Genomic DNA, 21,614 nt, shown 5'->3' on the forward strand with positions numbered 1-21,614 from the left:
TTATTTAACCATGCACTGGACACGTTCAATTAACCTTTGACTCAACTGATTGTTGTGTAAATCAAATCTCAGTGCGAAATGTGACTTTCAAAAATAATTAATAGTAGAATCTATATCTACAAGACTGTTTATTTGACTGCACGGTCACTTTAACTAAATATTTTCTGTGATGAGCATCTGCAATGTTTGTAAATATACACATTTGTAAATAGATTTAGCTGAATAAACTCAGATTCATACTTTGTTTGCAGGTTTATAAGATGTGCACAAGCTGTGGGGAAAGGTCAGTTGAACTATCATTATTATTATTGTATATCACATTTTGTGTATGAGCATTAGCGCCGGTGAATTATACAATAGTAGTTATTATGGCAATATAATTGTCATCAGAAATATGATGAATATGTAATCCAATATATTCAGGAAAATCCGTATGCAATTGCACAGTGAAGAGGTATAACACATCATTGATGTACGTCAGATTTGTAAAATGTTTAGCCCTTTATCAAGTTTTTGTCCCAGCTTATAAAGAAGCGTTTGAAACTGCAATTTTCACATAGGAGCAAAGATCTGGTTTTAATATTAAAATGTATCACAATGGCACGGGGCGGCTGTGGCGTAGAGTGGTCGTCCTCCAACCTGAAGGTCGGCGGTTCGATCCCCAGTCTGAACCATCTGCATGCCGAAGTGTCCTTGGGCAAGATGCTGAACCCTGAATGGCCCCCCATAGAAAAACAAAAGTGCTGCAAGTAGATGCACTGTATGAATGTGTGTGTGTGAATGGGTAAATGTGAAACTGTACTGTAAAAGTGCTTTGAGTGGTCATCGAGACTAGAGAAGCGCTATATAAATACAAATCCATTTTACATTTATTGTGAGAATTATCAATATCGACTGATAAAAATAAATATTTAGATGTAATTTTTATCAGCATCAGTTTATATCAAGATCACAACCTGAAACTGTCGGCCTCATTTTTAGACAAAGCTTAGAAAAAAGCTTCCCTCTTTCCACCTTTGTTTACTTTCCCAGTGACTTTTTGTGACTGACTATTATCATTATTTCATTTGATCCATTAGACACTCAACAGTTAAACAAAAAACCTTGTGTTACATGCCGTGTGTTCTCTCTCTAGCTCTCTCTCTCTATCTCCTCTCTCTCTCTCTCTCTCTCTCTCTCTCTCTCTCTCTCTCTCTCTCTCTCTCTCACACATCTTCTCCAGGTGTGTGCTCTTTTGGCTCCTCCACTGGCCCAGCTGAGACCACTCTGAAACCAAGGAGGGGCAAATAAAAGCCTGAGCAGAGCGTCAGCGGTCTCCAGTGGGCCAAGAGGCAGTGTGGACTTACAGTGAGCAGTAGTTGGTGTTTCCTTGTGTATTGTTTTCAAGGTTCATCTTCTTTTGTTTTTGTTAGAGATTGTCTTCTGTTGGTTCCCCGTTTAACTGTTTCGGGGAAACTGGACAGAACAGAAAAATAATTGCCACAGACCTTTTACTGTTTTGTTTGGGAAAAGAGTTTGCTATATTCAACTTTACAATGCAGGATTAAAACAAAACAAAAAACATTTCGTATAAACAAAATTATAAAGGTCTTTATTATAAGCTCTTGTTAAATGTAAATAGTGGTCAACAAACATAAAAACAATACATTTGCCCTGGGAGACCAGTGAAAGATCAGGATCTGTTCAGTAGAGGGCAGCAAAGTCTCGCTTAAAAAAAGGTAACAGTCTTAAAAACGTAAACAGCATGTCTGTAAATACTGTGCCCTAGTAATTATCATACTTACATGATTCTTGATTAATAAATATGAACGATGGATCTATGTCCACAGACCATTACAAGATTAGTCTTAGTTACACACGTCTGTATTATATGCAGCATTTCCGTAGTTTCAGGGCATGTGGCTGGTCGGGTCGGGTTTCTTGGATGTTGAAAGCAGTCCTGAAGATCCTGCGTTTAGGACAGCCTGTAAATGTTCCCTCGTCACAGACCAGTGAGCGCACACAAAACTATCCAATATATCCGAGCATGTGCTCAAAGAGAATTCATTGAAGTTAAAAGTATTTATTCTAAATTTAAATCAGATGTTCTCTTGAAAGAAAAATGCTGATTTGGGCATGAGGCCCACATATGGAGCAAAGCCTTTCTCCAAAACAAGCTAGATAGGGAACCCAAAATTCCCAGCATGCCCTGCTCTGCATTTACCAAACAGACGAAAGAAACATTTATCTCAAGCTTGCTTTAAACTTTACAGTGAAGCGTTATACATTGACTACAGGTGTAAACCAGACGAAATCGAAATGGAAAAGGGAGTCCCCTGTGTTGCAGAAAGCAGTCATCATGTAGCCGTATTGTCCCACACCGCTCTCAAGTGTCTATGGCTTCCACACGAGTGAGCACTCAGGGAGCCAAACCACACATCGCTCATGCATCATGTCCGCAGAGGGGAGAGCCACGGACAAAATAATTATGGATGAAAGGCAGCATTCTTCTCGCCCTCAGCCCTCCATGTATGGTGAGGTGCACTTGCAGTTCAGGGGTGCTATGATTGGTAGCCATATGCTAACGCATCTAAAAAGTCAGAGGGAGAAAAAGAGGTTAAAACATTCACAAAAGCCAAAGTCAATGCATTTTCTGCGTTTGCACCACCATCAGAAATCAAATGGGATTAACGTGGAGCTCTTCACTTAGTCCAACAGACACATGCTACAGTTTAAAGTATCAGTTCACTCCAAATACTGAACTACAAATGTTCTCATTTCTACTGGTATGGAGACATGAAGAAAAGTTTTATTTCCTGAGGATGTGATTTCAGCCTCCACCCCACTTCAATAATGGCACAAGTCATTTATAGTGCTCACACCATTTAAAAAACCCTTTTTGCTAAGAAGTTACCTTGTTCTCAAACGATTTAAGCAAATTGACTAAATGAGCTACTGAACCACATCAAATGTTAACAATGTGAACCTTGGTCAGGACTTTCAGGTGTAAAAACCAAACAACAAAATAATAAACAGATTAATCGATAATTTTACATGATTGTTAATTGCAGCCGTACTCTTGAAAGGAAAGCAAATATATTTCCAACACTCAATCAATAAAATACCTCATATGTTTAATCTGAACAGAAACAGACATGTAAAAACAACCATAGTGTTGTTTTAGTGGGAGTTATGCGCTATATCGTTTTCACAGTTCATCCATCCTACTTAGAAGTGTGTGCACTGTGGCAACACTCTTAGGAGTTCATTTTCATCAGCTTTCAGTTACACCCCTCAGCTCGTCAAAAGAATTTCCACGTTTTTTGGTGGATGATCTGGCTGCGAACCCAAGCCCCACTCACCTGAATGAAACTGTGCCGTGCAGCACAGTCCCTCCCCACGGGCCATCCGGTAAATGGGTGACACGCACACTCTAGCCGACGGGGGTATGTGCGTGAGGCGCGTCGACAAAGAGTCGGGTGGCAAATAGAGGGAGGAGGGCTGGCCGGGGACAGGGCCAGAGCCGCGCTGTCCCTCCCAGGTGAGCCAGTAGCCTCTCACGCCAGCCGCGCTGCCCTTCCAGTCCACCTGCACTGAGTCACTGCCAACGGTGGTCAGCTGGAGGTCGGCCAGGGCCGGAGTCACTGGAAATGGAGACACACGCAGAGAGGATAATCAGAGTGTAGTTAAAACAGAAAGAGAACTGAGAGGAATGGCAAAAAGAGTAAAGAAAGAAGCTAGAAGTACACAGAATTGCTATAATAGGAGCTGTGCAGTCAGAACTGCCCATACAGTCGTCAAACCTGAACATAGCTGCTTATAATGATCTGAAATTTAATATGCATTCAGGACACTGCTATGTAGGATTAGTAAATGGATCCGGGGTAACCATGTTCCACCGCATTCTCACCTTCCTGAGTGCACACTTTGACGGACATAGCTTTCTCTTTGCCCGAGGCATGCCGGGCGCTGATGGTGACCAAGTATGTGGTGTCTGGTTGGAGGTCCCTGAGGAGAGTAGAGTTTTGATTGCTGCCCACTGTGACAGCGTGGAGCTTTCCCCTGGGCAGGGCCGAGTACTCGATGTAGTAACTCGTCACCTTCTCGGGCTGGAGGGGCCCCCAACTCACCAGAACGCTGGTTGGTCCAGACTCAGAGATGGTCACGGTGGACGGGCTCAGCACCTCTGGAGTGTGGGAAGAGGGAAACAAACGTTGGGGGGGAGAAGAACACTTCATCTCATGGTTCAGCATTATCATTTATTTCCTAATACTTATAAGTGTAGGTACAATTATTATCTCCACTTAATTATTAGCATTAAAAGTCAGTCAACAGTAGTAATGTGTTTACAGAAATATGTCAAAAATAACACTTGTTATAATGGTAATTGATTTAACTTGAGTTTTTCCTATTTGAATATATTAATATTACATTATTTGACTTGTAAGATAAATTTCAGTTTAAACATATGATTGTAAAATGATACTTTGTCAATATAAGTTTCTATATGCTCAAGTAGGCATCTTTTAACTCTTAAATTTGGGGATCTGGAACTAATTTATCTTTGTAAGACTAGATTAAAGATTTGGTGAATAAATTAGGTGTAATGATCAAAGTAAAAGATCACACAATGTGTACATAGGATGTGAGCCAACCTGGGTTTGTTGTGAAGCTGACAGAGAGAGTGTTAAATGCTTGATCGTTGGACTCTGGGGTCAGTGTGGCAGTGTAGGTGGTGTCCGGCTTCAGGCCCGTCAGTCTGGCAGTGCTGGAGTCGGCAGACTGAGTCAGTCTCTGGTAATGACTCCCACCGGTGCTCGGACTGGTCCCAGTTCCTCCTCCGCCACTTGTCGAGCCACCAGTCAGAACCGGGCCAAAGCGTATCTCGTAGTAGCCCGTCAAACCAGAGAGAACAGGTCGCCACTGCAGCGTGGCAGAGCTGGTGGAGACATCGCGGACTTGGATTCGCTCAGCCCGGATTATCTCTATCAAAGGCAGGATGAAGAAAAATGAAGTTACTGTCAGTTTTTGCGAAGGGCTGAGGAAAAGGGTGGTGACAGGGAGGATGACAAGACCGCGTGCTAAAAATGCTAAAGACAGCCACCCAAGTAGACAGCCAGACTTGGCTTTCCAAATGGAGACATACAATAAGACAACTTGAAATAGCCAAACCAGTGAGGCCCTGCAACAAAATAAGAAATTGATATCTGTGATCGGATCCTTAGGCACTCAGTAAGGACTGGTGCATTTTGTCCTGGTTGTACACAAGCTTTTTTTGTACTGTGCATCATATCTTACAGCTGCCGTATATACTGTCTAATTGCTGAGGTGTCCCTCACGAGGGTTTATGCAGTTACCTAATCTGGCCAGAGAGATGGGTGACCTCCCTGCTCTATTTTTATATGAATATGTATATATCTATCTTGTCTGGAGCTCGGTGGCGTTGGAGGATACAACGAGGGAAACCGAATCATGAATCCATTTATAGATCAGCCTCTCTCATTACAGTGACACACACATGCATGCACACACACACACACATGCAAAGAAACTCCCGGCCCCCTGTTCAGTCTCACTGTCTTCAGGAGCATGTGTGGAATCAGGGAGAAGCACAGAGTCATGTAATACATCTGTGTATGAGTGGAAGGCAACTGGAGTGATCGTAGCTGTTTGAAAGGAAGTGATGATGGCCAATTCTACTGAAACAACTGGGAAACACAGTTTGAGCTTTGAAGCAGCTTTTTATATATTTGTCGACTATCTTTTTTCGCCACTTTGAGAGAATTGGAGAGATCCAATGAATGTCAGATAATAAATCTCTGTTTGAACAAGTCCTTTCTCAATACCTTGAGTCACGTGATGATATGTTGATACTGCTGAAATCGATTGATAAATTTGAAAACAATTCATGTTCTGGTTTGAGTTATTGTATTTGCATAAAAAGTTGCAATACATTGTAAAAAATATTACACTTGCTAATTAATACTTGCAATTACTTTAATTTAATATTCTAATTCTGTATTAACGTGGGGAAAAACGAATCATTTTACCATTTTTTTAAAACATCATCGTAGAAGAATAGTTAAGTATTGCTATTTGGTATTCACTTCAATTATTTTAACACAGCTTCTATGAGAAGTTTGTCAGTGATAGAAAGATATTCAAGAATTCCCCATTTATAATTTGATTACTATTAATCACTGGATAATTATTTTTGGTGGCACAATCCAGGTACAATTTCTGATCATGATAAAATCCAATGATGATGATGAACACACTTACCAATGATGGCGTCCCGCAGGTCCTCTGTGATGATGCTCATATCATCGATGTCCACAAAGTAGAGATGGTCCTCCACAGGCGGACTCACCACCTTCCTCAACACCTGATAGTTGCCGTGTCCAGTGGAGACCACCAGTACAGCCACGCCCTCATCCCGCAGCGCAGTCAATGGTCCAACCACATCCCCTGGTTTCACCCCATCCGTCAACCACACCAGCACCCTCGGCAGCCCCGCCCGCGCCCCGTCCGCAGTTCCGGGCCTCAGCACCCGCTCCTTTGCAATCTTCAGTGCCTCCACGGTGTTGGTGTCCCCCCGGAGTGGTTTGATGTTCCTCAAAGCCCCCTGGAGGCCACTTTGGGTGCTGAAGGTGTCGAAGCCAAACTCAAGGCGAGGTTTGGTGCCCACCTGCAGGAGTCCCACCCTCACCTGGTCCTCTCCCAGTGCGAAGGGAAGGAGGAGCTCTGAGAGGAAGCTGAGCATGCTGGAGTGCTCGTAGGACGACACGCTCCCCGAGGAATCCACCAGGAAGAGGACGTCACCCTCGCAGCAGTTCAGCACTGTGGAGGAAAGACATATGGTCTGTATATTTATGTAGTAAATACATGTATTTTCAAGTCTTGATGATCACTCAAAACTATTTAGAGAACAGTTTTGCAATTCAGTTATTCACACATACATAATAGTGCATCTGTGTGCAAGCACTTTCACTCACACACCGTCAGTGGCAATTTGGGGTTCAGTATCTTCGGCACAGGGAATGGGGGAGACTGGGCAATTCACCTTCTGGTTAGTGCTCGACCCACTCTACCTCCAGAGCCGCCCCAATCCAGATCAGTACAGTCATTGACAAGCAAATTAAAAGTTACAGGGAGTTCATGTCGCCTTCGGATGCTCATGTGAGAACCATCATTCCTGCTCCACTCCCACTACTTTTTCCACAGGTTTCCTCTCGTGCTCCACATCCATGCACACATGTTTGGAAACTCCCTCTCTTTTCTCCATTTCTGCCCTCTTTAAGCAACTGCACACTCTCACACAGTCACACAACTTACACAGGGGGACACATGAAACATGAAAGCTGCAGAAATAAGTAATTAGAGTGAAGATAAGGAGAAATCAAAACAAACAGAGGAACCACAACATCAGAGAAGAGTGAAAATAGGCCGTCACACTAACACACAGACACACTCACACACTCACACACACACACACACACACACACACATGCACACACACACACACACACACACACACACTGAGCCAACACTTTCAATATTTCCTAACAGAAGTTAAGAGTGAATGGTGAGGGGAGCGGAGGGAGAGAAAAACAGTAGCTACTGGGGAATAAAGGTAGAGGGGGAGTGGAGAGAGGAGGTCGGATGAGGGAAAATAAGATGACGTTAAAAGGACAAGAGTGGGGCTGGGGTAGGTGGGAGCCTGTGTGAGTGTTTGTGTGTGTGTGGGGGGGTGTTACTGGCAGTTCCAAGTGAGAGACAAAGAGGAATGTTGGATGGCCATACACAGAGGAAGAAAGAAAAGACGCAGCAGCAAGGTTGGAGCCAGAATGTAAAAAGTCATATTTGCAGTGCAGATCTTCACAGTCACTATGTAGTCATCCAGGAAAAGAAAAACGTCCACTGTTAATAAGACCTCAGGGAAAAGTTAAGGACAAATGAAACATCAACTAAGGGAAGGAAAAAAGATTAAGATTGCCTTCGAACAGTAACAGGCACAGACTCGCCACAACACCTTTCTCTAATACTGTTTTTCTTTAATAACTGAATGTTCAACACATGAGATGAGGTGTTGATAAGACTCAGAGGTGCTGAAAGCTGAGTAGGCAGCGAGGCATGTACACACACACACACACACACAGACACACACAGAGATACACACAAACTGCTTTTCCCTCTGTAAGCTTTAATAATTCCTCACAGCTTTCATTGTGTGGACTTAGGAGCGAGGGCTGCTGATTTCACCTCCACCTTTCTGCAGGTACAACTTTATCTATAAAGAAAACCCACATGTTGTTGTCTGGAGATAGCCAAGTCACTCATTCATCTAGAGAGGAGATGTGTAAAGTGTAAAACTCTCACGTGGCCTCTGTTTGAAACATTATGGCAGCAGAGCAGATCCTACAACCTGTTGCACAGTCAATGTATGGTTCTGACGCTCACACATGCAAAATCAAGCCTGAACAATAAAGGCTTTGTGTGCAAGGTTATTGCCAAAAACAACTCTTCTTCATCTGTAAGTGTAGGAGGATCTTTATTAATAACCAAGGATGACAGCAGCAGCAGCAAATGCACCTAAAATAAAGAGCCGAAAACTGTAATCTAAGTTGGTTGTGTCTAATCAGGTCCCTATTAATGGAAATGGCGAAGCCAAAGCATCTCACACATTGAGATGCTAATGCTGTCGTGGAGATGTGCTCCCACTGAGCAGCAGCCCCGCCGGTGTCATCAGCACCAAGTTTAGCCTCTCAGACACTTTCATGCTCATGAACTTTACCAGAGTAGGGCACAACATAACAGGTGATTAGGTTTATTTTGTTGTTTTTGTGATAGATAAAAAAAACTCTGATTTGAATTCAATGTTTTGTACTGATGGCAATTTAATATGTATATAAACATCCAAATAAGATAAGATAAGATTAAAACTCTTGTGCCACCTTGCGCCAGAGTTACAGTATCAAAGTATACAAGAGAGTACAGTGAATAAAACAATAAAATATTTCACAATAAATGTATAAATAAAGATAAAAGTATAAAGTGTATTATAAGTGAAAACAGTGTATACGAAGTAAGTTAATAAACTATCAGAGAGGGGTTTCTCATTTTCAGTCAACAATTTGACTTTTAAAAATTATGAATGTTGTTTAATCATTTATTGTAATAATAATAATAATAATAATAATAACAATAACTTTATTCATAGCCCCTTCCAAAACTGTCGTTACAAAGAAATATATAGAGGATGACTAAAAAAAGTACACAAAACATCATAAGCAGTGAAGCAAATTAAGTAATGCCAAAAAAGGGAAAACTTAATAATATTAGCAGAGCACAGTTGTCATTCCTTCTCTCATTTCTCTTTTTAAAATAGTTTCTTAAAATAATTTGTAAACTGAATTCATAACTTTTCCCCCACTTGATTTGGAGACTGCCACTGCTGCGATGCCAAGAGATTTCATCAGCTCACAATATCGGAGGATTCAGCTCCACTTCTTTTGTTTAGTTGTTGGGCCAGTGATCCTCGCTTTGAGGATCACTGGCCCCAGGCTGTGGGATTTCATCAACTGACAATCCAAGACCTGGAGTGGTGCCATTTCACTGAGAACACTGGTGTAATGTCAACCCCACCCTGATCCACCCTGAGCATCAGCTCCTTTAAAGACCAAGTCACTGCATCTCATATTATAACACCTCTCATTTCACTTCACTGAGGCAGACCTGAGGGGGAACAACAGCTTTACCTCAATTTTGAAATAAGATCAAGTTTTTTATTTTACTTTGTACTTTTTAAGTTGTATCTTTCAGTCGTGCCTCTCAAATACTTCACTCTCCATATTGTCGTGCCAGGTGTGTGTTCCTCGGTGCGCGCCTCCACCAGAGGGGTCTTACCTCCGCCAGGCTTCTGGCTCGTCAGCGGCCGCACCAGCAGACACACGCAGATCCATGTCAGCAGCGCGCGTGTCTCCATCGCCACGACACTGAGTTATAGTTCCTCCGCAGCAAAGTGTCTCACAGATGTTGAGGTTTTTTGGGACTCGACCATATATTCCTCCACAGCCCGGAGCGCACAGCCACTCACTGGATCGGCAGCATAACGAGTCTCATCCAGACCAACTGCTCCTCTTCTTCTTCTACTGCTATTCTCCTCCTCCTCCTCTTCCTCCTGCGTTGATCATGATCAGTCACACGCTGCAAGTTCAACTAAACCCTAAACTTCAGTCTGGAGCGCGCTCCCCGGTCCGCACTGACGCGCTCTGCTCGCACTCAGGACGAGAGTGTCAGTGCTCACAAAACTTTCAAAATAAAAGTAGCCCATTATTAGTTTAGCTGTATGGGATGGCACGCCCTCACGTGTCCTGAATGAAAACACCTCTAGCTAAACCTTTAAAGGGATAGTTCAGCCAAAATGAAATTTCACTCTAACCACCACTGTGCCAATGGAGGGGTGGGTGAAGTGTTTGAATCCACAAAACACTTTTGGAGTCTCAGGGTCAAAGAGCATTGCAGCCATAGTCAAAACATTTGAAGTAAATGTTGACCACTTCTTTAAACTTAGAAAAACAACAACAAAAAAAACATTAAAATGTGTCTCTACTGCTCCTGTGGTGCCCCGACATTCAAATTCAAGTCGAAACAGCATCATTTACACAATGTTTTTTAAGCCTAAATGTCCTCTGATATCCTCCTAGCCTGGAGCCACATTCACGTTTATGCACACACACTGCTCCCGCCCAAGCTGCGCGAGTACTTGCGAAAGCTGCACACACACCTATGTTTTCATTTCAACTTGCAATACACAGAACAGAGATTCAACCGGGGCCTATAGTACAAAGCAATATTTGCGTTTATCAGGGTAACTTCAGATTTACTACAGGGTTTGCGAAACTCATTCATGTCGTATCGGGATGAACTACTATGAAAGGCTAACCTGCTCCGGAGCAGGTTTAGTTGGAGATAAGAGATCAAGCAGTATAAAAGCTTCGCCCACCTAACAATCAATTCCTTTGAAACTTGACATCAGTGTTCTGAAAGAATCCGGAGCGGGAAAGATAAATATAGAAGATTTCATGGAGCTCGTTGCACGGATTGTTAGATTGTCTTTGAGGAGGACAAGGGTCGTCAGAGACTGACAAAATCCTTTCACCTACTTTGATCACAAAAAGTCTTCCTCACCAAAATGAGGGATGCATACTCTACTTAAAGGGAAGGATACAGGAAGTATAAAACAATGTCTGGCTGGTTAAGTCAATCTTCCCTGCTAAGATACCCAGTGAATATCAATTGCATGTTTCTAGATGCACCCGATGCATCCTGTCAAATTACAAGATACGCACAATATCTTTTCTTTGACCATTTTTTGGTGGTGGTAAAAATAATCAGTGATTGCTATAAATATAAATAAATGAAAACAATGTAGTTATTATTACCATGTGAGTAGGTTTTTAATATTGTTAGTGACTTAAGGTTGAGTGATTTTTAACTGATTTATCAGCTCATTGCTAACACAGCCTAATATATTTAGAATCTGCAAATTAACTACAACTTTTAGATAAAGATTGTGGAGTAGGTGTTAAAAGGTTTGAGTTCTAATGCATGGACTTACTGTATGGCTTCGAGCTATATAGCTAAATGTATATGTACCTACCATGCCTCCTCTTCAGACGCTGAAAATGCCCACCCACTTAGCCCCACCCCACTTCATTTTTTTTTTTTATAAATGATTAACAATGAGAGAATTCAGTTTTAGTTAAGTAAAGGTCAGCATGGTAGGATTTTCCTTCTATAACCCACATTCATCAACTTCATATTTTGGCATTTTGGCCAACCACTGACATTGTGCATAGTGTAACAATCTTACAAAGAGGAACAACAGTCAAAAGACTGATGAAAATATGTCTTTATTTTGAAGGTACAGTTGCTCTAACTTCCCAGTGGCTTCTTCTGCTTGACATGAGACAACTCACAGTCTTCACTCCTCCCTGCTCTCTTCAGTTTCCCCAGTAACTCAGAATAGTAAATAGGGCTGAGTTCACCATTCAGGCGTCAACCTCTTGAATCTGAGCCATAATTAGAATTAAGCCTTGAAGTCAAGTTACCATATTACAAGGGACATAAATGCACACATAAAAAATAACTTAGCTGTCCTTTTGGGGAAATGCCAAATATGACATATTTATGCTTAATTGTATGTTTACAACCCCCCCCCCCCCCCCGTGCTCTCTTGATATATTATGTGCACTTTGAGTTGGTCGACAGAGACTTTACCTATTAGCTTCAACCTTGATTTATGCTCTGTATATCTGTCATGGTAAAGACAACCAACAACTTCAGCAATCCAAGAGAAGAGGAAACCTCTCTTTCACCAAGAGAGACCACAACTACTCACAGCATTTAAAACACTGGCAGTGCATCTCGGAAATTATACAGCAACATAGTCGAAGGATGGAAAGAAAAGGTCATTGGCTTTGTCTACTACTCAGCAAAAATATAAAGAATAGGAAAATACATGTAGAAGAGGAAGAGAGGGGACATTTCAGTGTATGTGTGTGTTTGTTTGTGTGTGTGTGTGTGTGTGTGTGTGTGTGTGTGTGTTTGTCTGTGTGTGTGTGGGCCAGATATTAGTAATGTTGTGGGTACTTAAATCTGTTTACAGTTACATTATGAAGAAAAAAAGCAATTAGATTCAGATCTAGATTTAGGTTTAGATTTAGGTTTAGGTCAGTGAAGGGGTTAGGATTAGGCAAGTAGTAATTATTTTTAAAGTTAAAGTCTACAGGAAATCTATGTAAGTCATTGTAATGTCCCCCTAACCCTGTGAAGTCATGGATACACATCTGTGCGTGTATGTGTGTGTGTGTATGAGAGCGAGAGAGAAAGAGAGAGAGAGAGAGACAGAGAGAGACAGAGAGAGAAGAGAAGGAGCAGAGTGGGTAGGAGGGAATAAGTGGATCGAAGAGGATGTAGGAATTGAAGTGGGACCAAACAAAGGTCTGGATTCCTCTGCGATGCATCATGTCTAAATACTTCTATTGTTATAGCTGACAAATTGGCAATAAACACACCCTGCCTTAATACACACCTAGTAACTAAACAAGACCACTAAAGTCCAGTCACTGACACTTTGTTTCAATGTAAACACTCATATCAAAAAACACTTTATACTTGTAGCTGCTGAGTCACCCTTTGTCCACTTGTTGTGCATTGAGAAATGACCCTGGCAGCCATGTATTTGCTACCTTCAATACGAGAACGTTGCTCTGTTGCTATTAAAGTTGAACTCAAAATGTCTGGGGAGCCAAGTGCTACATCACAATCCATTTACTGCTACTGCACAACAGCCAATGCAAGATTACAATACAAGCATTTATTTCTCTGTGGTTCTTGCGTGGCTCTCCTCCAGGGCTGAACAATTTCTCACACGCAGGTTTTGCCGACCCCCCAAAGCCCATTCTCACTGGGAACGGTGCTGTTTGTTTTACTACAGATGGGAGTTCTGTTGCTATGCTTTTTTTCCCTTTTTTTTCTGACCAGTCAGTGAACTGTAAATCAATGAGATACACACAATATACCCCCACCTGGAACCATTTGGCACTGGCTTTTGTGTGACAGAGCAGTAAATAGCTGAACTTGCATGTGCACAGAGCAAGCTGCATTGTTTGAATGAGCTTGAACACTCACATTAGCACATTTATTTCTGTATTTCACCACGTCCAGCATGGCATGAATTGTTAATTTACAGATTACATTCCGCCGACTGACTTTTGTTGAGCCCACAACATGCAGCTCGTGTCAGTATCTGACACTCCGCTGTGCCATAATCCACAGAGATTGCCAGCTGTTCCCACCCACCACCGCCTCATGTCAGCACCCTGTCCCCACTGTCTCAATCAGTATGTCAGATGATGCAACCTGCGCTAGGATTTTTTTCTGCCCCTGGTCACGTATACCATCAGAGTCCCAGTGGGATGACAGCTAAAAGTCCTATTCTAGTGAGAAAAACATGCAACCAGCACAGACAAGTCGACCTTTGAGCACTGGGCAAGGCCGCAGAAGAGGGAGTGGGAGGAATGGGAGGAGAAGCGAAAACTGCGAGATGTCACTGAGGCAATGGAAGAGATGACATTGTGTGGATCACAGCCTTGAGGGTGTGATAAAAAATAAACTAAATATCAGCACATCATTCAGGAGAGGCCTGAATCCTGAAGCACAGTGAAAACAGCCTGAGTTACTGCCTCTTAAACAGCCTCTTGTAACTCTGGCCTGGCAGCCTAGTTGTAATTACCCATTAAAAGTTTGGCTGAGGGGGTTTTTGGCAACGTGTTGAAATGCCACCATCAGTGGTTGAGTGAATTCCACAGAACTATATTTGCCAGTGTTCTCCTCCTTTCTGCCAGACTATGGTATGTGAGGTTTGGTTTATAGCAAACCACCGTTTTTGTGAAGATTTGAGGAAGAAAAAAAGCAAAACTGCTGCCACCTCATCTTGCTCGCTCGCAGAGAAAGAAACTGCAGGATGAAGGGATATAAAAGAGGACAGAAGAAAGGCAGGGTGGCACGGTGATGCACTGGTTAGCACTGTGGCACTAAGCAAGAGGGTAACCTGTTTACCTGGGGTTTATCTTCATGGAGTTAGCACGTTCTCCCTGTGTCAGCCTGGGTTTTTTCCCTTTCAGGGTCACAAGGCGACCTGGAGACATTCCCAGCTGACATTGGGATTGGCTGGGACATTTTCCTCCCACTGTCCAGACACATGCAGATTGGGGTTAGGTTGATTTTAAAATCTAAATCGACCGCATGTGTGAGCGTGAGTGGTTGTTTGTCTCTGTATGTTGGTCCTGCAACACACTGGCGACCTGTCCAGGATGAACCCCGCCTTCACCCAATGTCAGCTGGGATTGGCTCCAGCTCCCTCCACCTACCCTCAAAGGATAAGCAGAATAGATAATGGATGGACTTATAAATGGGCGGGATGAGAGATTGAACAGTGATTGGAGGGACTCGTTAGAGGAACAGAGGTCATGCAGATATAAAAGTGACGTAACAGTTAGATAAATCTAAGGGAGGCTGGATAAAAGCCAAACACAGACCAAATATTTAATATAATTTACGTTTGAACCGGTTATCGGTAAAAGGGAATGAAGCAACTCAAATGGAGAGCCAAGAACACTCATGTCCTCCCACACACAAGGTTCTGACACGGCACATAAATTAAAGCCATTGAACTAAAAATACAGAGAGAGAAGTCAGAGGGATTTCCCATCTCTGGGATGTGGAGAAGACCAGAAATGAGCCAAGTGCCCACTGCCTTCCTGATCAACACTGACCTACGTCAGTGGTACTTTCCTTCCTCCACAGATGAGCTTCCTGTGTATGTCCAAGGTGGGTCTTGTCTTTTAAAAATTGTCTATTAGGGGATTTCCTTCACCTTTATGGTTTAGAACACTTTGTTCCAAGAGATAAAAAAGTAATTTCATTGAGATGCTGCCTGTTGATGTCTCTCTGTGATGCAGGAATCCCAAGGCATTAAACCACGTACAGGGGGGATCGCTCAATCTTAGCCTCCCCTAAACAATTATGACAAGTTACATAAAACACAAGCAACCGTCCAGGTCAGGCCAGCATCGCATTTTCACAGAATAAATCAGAGTGTATATTTAAGTTTGGACAGAAGCAGCCGTGTCTGTGCACTGTCTTGGAGTATATCTGGGTAGAACCATCCTGCCTGTTAGAACATCTGTTTTGCAATAATCAACATTCGCTGAGCTTCCACACTGGTGCGGCCAACACCCTCTGCAAGTTTCCACAGTAAAATGTCACAGGCCGCCTCTGGCACTGCCAAGTTACGTCGATGGAAGTTCTCTCGATAACCGGCTCGGCTCCTCTGCAGAGGCCCGCTCAGACAATGGCCGTATTGTGCAGGAGATTGTCAGGAGGGCTGCATGTATGGATTGAGGATCATTGTACTCATCTTTATTTCGCCCTTTACGAACACAAACTGATCTGGGCAAGTTGGATACACCTTGAAAAGACGACTGGCTCATAGCGCAGGCACAAGGATTTGATTGTTCATCACATGACGCAAAGTGTCAGTGGATTTCTGAGGAAGCTCCCTGAAAGCTTTCTAAAAGCAGAGACAATTCTGATCCAGCGGCATGTGTGAAACTTTACCCCAAGTGAGCCAGAGTTCCTTTGGAAAGGATCCAAATTTGCAAAAATGTCTAAATAGAGCCACTGAGAACTAATAATATATCGCTTTGTGGAGTACAGTTCAGAAAAATAAAAAATAAATTCCATTCACAGTCTTGGCGTGCCCCCGAGTGCTCTCTTGTACTGCATGAAATGAAGTTCTTCCATCCAAAAGTACAATCAGCTCAAAGAAACACTAATGCCAATTTATAGTCTCCCACTCATTCAGAAACCACATGAGAAAGGTCAGTGGCGGTGACTCATCGATGTCAAAGGACTCATCGAACTCTCCAGCGTCTGGCAGCGGGTCGTGTAGCCTGTGGGAAGGAGGGTGGTAAAGACTACATTTGGCTGGATGTAACATTTCTCACACACACACACACACACACACACAAAGTGTATTCACATCACAAGTACTGTAATATTTCCTCTTCTGTTTCGTGACTCGCGTAATCTGGTCTTATTCTTTATTTTCTTTTAATTTCTTCCTCAGTCAGCCCTCTTCCCCAACTCTTCATAATCTTGCAGGTCTATCAGCTTCCTTTCTCTTTTGCACAATCATCCTCTCAGCTGGTTCTCCACAGTGCGTTGGCCTCAGCCGACAGCAGCTGGATTCTCCAATCTCTCCCTCCTTTGTGATTCCTCTTCCTCACCCTCTCCTCACTCCTCTCCCACTCCGCTCCCTCCCTCAGCAGTCCCAGCTGCCTTCCACCCTTAGTAACACTTGTGTATACTATACAAATACACGCACAAGCGCAAGCCCTCACATGCACACTGACAGAGTTACACACGTACACAGTTTGGTGTATATACGGCAAACAGGGGGTCATGCGCTGCACACAAAAGGTCATTGAAGTAGCTTTTGTGGTATGTCTGAAGGTCTAAAAAAGCAGGGATGTGTTGTAATTACAAGTGCATCCGTAGTGGAATCTGTCAGGGCAGGTTGAGCTGGGGAGGATTTGGCAGCCTATCAAAGCTATCACTGAGGCAAAATACCCCCTCTCTTGTATCTGCTTGCTTAAAGGAGTGCACAAATAAAAAGAGCATGTATACAAAGGCTCACATACTGCTCCGGAGCCATAGTCTCCCCCCATCTCCTCACATCAGACTCTTGGCCTGGAAACTAGGGCGCTTGGAACTCTGCGGTGCAAACTTTTACTTGAACGCCTCTCACCAGGTGTGAGGAACAACCCACAATCCTTCTAATGACAGAAGGATGACAAACCTTGTCGTCTGGCCCATCCTGCCTGTTAACACGATCAGCTGACAGCCACGTCCGCTGCCTCCCCAATTAAACCAGGTGCCTTTCACTCCCAGGCACGTTCTTTTGCACACGCTCTAAGTTTCAGCCTCTCTTTGTTATCTGTCTCCAGCTTCCTGTGCACGTAACACACCCTGAGCAGGTGCCCCCACAGGTCACACAGTCCACCCTGTCTTGGCTTCACTCACGCAGCCCCCTACCCCTCCTGCCGAATGTCCAAGTGACAGAAAGGAGAAGTCTGACATTGTCTGTTAGTGATATGGTATGGGGGAGATGGGGGGGGGGGGGGGTTGTGTTTGAACTTGTCTGGCTTCTTGAGCTCTGCCTGTCTGCCTGTCTGTTTTCCAATGAGTAATCCATTGAAAGACTGAGTACACACACACACACACACACACACACACACTGTGGCAGGGAGTATGACATAGCTCGAGTACAAGAGGGAAGAGCAATTTTAGCCGGAGGGAGATCGATGGGTGACGGGTGAGACGTGGAGGCCGCTGGTTAGGTTTAACAGTTTTTTCTTCTTTTTATGGAAAGTTTGCTACTGTGGTTAAAAACAGTATTTGCTCTGAGGGAGTAATGTAAACCTAAGACTGTCAAATATTTACAGCTTTTACTGCCAGTTTGATTTCGTTAGCCGACCTGCATAGCGTACAGGAGCTGTAGAGTCCAAACTGATGCATTTCAGTCACTGGATGGATGGACATGCAAGTCTGTACAGACATTCATGTTCCCCAGAGGATTACTCTCACACACTTACTGATACTTCCTTTTAAGACAATCTACCGGTGCTTTGGTTTGTGTATAAATACCTGGTAAATGAATGCCTCCTATGGTCTTTGCACTTCTCAGTAATTTGCAAATATGAAAATGCTAACACAGGGAACAAATATGGTGAACATGGTCAACATACCACCCACTCAACATATTGGCAAAAGCATGTGTAGTATATGCATACTCACTTTAAAATGACATGGGAAGGGATACATTTACAAATTTTATTTAAGTTCAATTCAGTTGTGTTTAGTGCCAAATCACAATATAGCTTATCTCAAGGCTCTTAACATATGGTCAAGACATTACAAACATGATAGAGAGACCCAACAGTTCCAGATATGAGCAAACAGGCATAGTTACTGTGGAAGGATTAAAAAACCTGTGACAGGAAGAAACCTCTGGCAGAAGCAAACTGAATGAGGGTGGCCATCTGCCTCGACCGGTTGGGATGAGCGGAGTAATATGGAAGAGAAAGAGGTTCAGGAACAGTTAAGTAACTGTCATGTTTTAGAGTGACATTTATAAATGTGATGATGTTATAATATAGAAGCTCAAGTTAATCGTAGTAGAGGTAGTGGTAATAATAATAATCATCATCATCATCATTGAGTAGTGTCAGATCTGGATCCAGCAGCTCTGGAGTCAGAGAGAAGAGGGAGTCAAACAATGGGATCTAAGTTAGAAGGGCTGCTACCAACCACTATTTTAACTGCATGATTATTGACTTGATTTAATGTAAAATATTAAAGAGGTGACAAAAGCCCTTCACCCTTTTTCAGACCCCAAAGAAACATCTTCAAAATACTGGTTTTGACCAATCACTAGACACATTCGAAAACATTTACCGTTTACCATCATATAAAACAAAAAAGGGTATGTTTTTGTTAAGTACTAATAATGCATTATAACACAGGATCATTGAAAATGAAGCTACTTATAGTCACTACAGCTTTAAAAACTACAGCCACTCGTACCTAGAGAAATGCAAGCACTGAGATGATGTCAAGTAAAGGTGTACAAATACACCAAATTTTTATGTGAGGTACAACAGGAGTTCACCTGGTATTATCTTTTCTATCACTGCTTTTCAGCACTCAAGAGTTTCAAAGTCAAACCGTGGGCTTTTATTTTTTCCATGATAACAAGTTGAGGCAGGCAGAAAGGTCAGGTCTGTAAAAGGAGAACTCATACATAACAATTCTGCCCCCATAATACCTCTTATCTCATCATCATAGGGTAGTTGTAAATATTATACTTTTTTAAATCACAATTTCAAACATCTTTATTTATGTCATGTGAAAGAGAGACTCCAAATAAAGACATGCTATCGTTTATCATTTGTAATTTAAACTGTGTCTTTGTTACATATTAAGTTTATGATACATTGGAGACTGCTCAGTCGGCAGCATAAACAGGATGTCTTCAAGGAAGACAGAAATATACAGCCCACGTAGGTTTGGGGATTCCTTCATGACAAGGCCAGGATATCATTTTGACTCACACTGTGCTAACAGTCCCTCCCCGGGAAGACCTGTGGTGGGGATTTAATAGAACCTTTGCATATGTTTCCGGTGCTCGCCTTGCTCTTTTGTCACTGCATAACATTCAGACTGGAAAACAAAAAGGCCGGGATGAGAGCAGTGCCAAGGACACTCAGTAAATGAGATGCTGATGAAGCAGATGGGAAGGGAGTGGGTGAGGAGCAACCGCACAGTATACACAAGAGAAATACAGACATCAGTGTTATATGAAAAGTTGGTGTGGGAACTTAGCAAAGCTAACAAACTATAAATAAGGTGCAGATTTTTCAGGAGCTGGAAGGAAATCGTAGTTTTTTTCCCTCAAAAATAGTATTTCCTTTAATTAGAAGTTTAAACTGATATATTGATTTATGATACAAAGGGGTGGGGTACACATCAGATTTTTAATGATCTGAAACCTAAATGTGTAAACATTTATATTTACTCCCCCACTTGTTGACTATATGTATATGGGTATAGTCACACAGCAAAGCTCTCTATACAGTTTAGTCTTTGACAGGGTTATGATTTTCCCATTCCATGGACACATTCTATCCCGGGTTTAAACTTAGAGAGCCTATAGAAGGCCCAAGGAAAGGTCTTTAGTCTTTTTGTCTGTGGAAATAATAGGAATTTACAAAAAAAAATTGATTTTCATTCGATCGGTTTAAGAAGATGTATTATCTGTCTGTGAGAACGAAGGACTTTGTCTCTAAAATGTCGACTTTTCATTTGCTCAGAAAACTCAACACATAAAGAAACACGTCTTCCTGAAGTTCAGCATAAACATTCAACTTCAACCGATCTATGTGGTTAATACTGTTGTCGGAAAAGTAACTGAAGCTTTCCCTCTTTGATGTGGTTGAGTAGAAAACTCCAATACTAATGTGCACATTACTTTAGTAAATGTATTTAGTTTCTACAACTGGTATATACTATACAGTTGGTTATGGCACTGAAGTAGCTCACATCTCTGCACATAAACAAGTTCACCACAGAATTTCATAAATACCATTCATTCCAAATGCATTGGGTTTTACTAGTGTCTTCTTTTTTACGCTTGTGACTTATGACTATACTAAAACCCATTGATTAACTGCATGCGACTGAACACTGGGGTTTTCTGACGCCTTCTTAGCCACCGGCAACACTTGATCAAAGGATGCCAGTGTGCCTCCTCCACTGTGTCCGTGAGAGGAGCTGTATCCTTGTGTGGGTTGGCAGGGAACCATCCTCACACATGACCTAATGATGCCTGACTGTCACAGAGCATTTGAGAGAACAGGCAGACAGAGTCATAAATGGGCCTTGGAACAACAAAAAACGAAAGTAAGCATCTGCATGAAAAGTAGGCGAACGTTATAAAAAAAGTGAGGGATTCAGTTTGTCAGAGCATTAAGATACATGTCAGAATACGTTGTATAAACAGTTATAATTCAGCCGTCTGAAGGGAACAAGGAAGAGGAAGGGAAATTTGAAAGTAAATGTTACACTCACACCTGCTGGCCACTAGTTGTACTAGCTTGGCTTTTGGGATCTTGTGCCACCAATGGTGTTTCACTAGTGTCTCTGTTCCTCATCGCTCTATAAAGTGATTTTATAAAAAGGAAAATTAAAAATAAAAAGCACACTAGTCGAAAGCGCATTTAAATTCCCTGATTCCTGATTTTTATTTGGATCCGCACCAATATGCACATAACACACTAATAAATACCAGTCACCTAACATGTCAGATTGACAGTGGGAGGCCCTATTGAAATTGAAATTATTATTATTATTATTCAGGCAAACGAATTGGCTTTTTGAGGGCTTTGACATGCTCAAATTTTAACCAAAATTTGCAGAATTTTATGAATATGATGTCCTAATGTAAT

General features: G+C 42.3%; 1 protein-coding gene across 1 annotated transcript; it reads right to left on the minus strand.

The window, feature by feature from the left end:
* Window positions 1–1,563: 1,563 nt before the first annotated feature.
* On the minus strand, window positions 1,564–10,271 carry vwa1 (von Willebrand factor A domain containing 1). Its single transcript, XM_062391948.1, has 6 exons — window positions 9,886–10,271; window positions 6,262–6,819; window positions 4,635–4,964; window positions 3,890–4,165; window positions 3,342–3,623; window positions 1,564–2,569 (listed from the first exon to the last, which is right to left on the minus strand). The coding sequence occupies exons 1-6, from the start codon at window positions 9,962–9,964 to the stop codon at window positions 2,541–2,543; spliced, it is 1,554 nt and encodes a 517-aa protein (XP_062247932.1). The 5' UTR covers window positions 9,965–10,271; the 3' UTR covers window positions 1,564–2,540.
* Window positions 10,272–21,614: the final 11,343 nt, after the last annotated feature.

This window comes from Platichthys flesus, chromosome 7, assembly GCF_949316205.1.
Source record: "Platichthys flesus chromosome 7, fPlaFle2.1, whole genome shotgun sequence".
NCBI lineage: Eukaryota > Metazoa > Chordata > Actinopteri > Pleuronectiformes > Pleuronectidae > Platichthys > Platichthys flesus.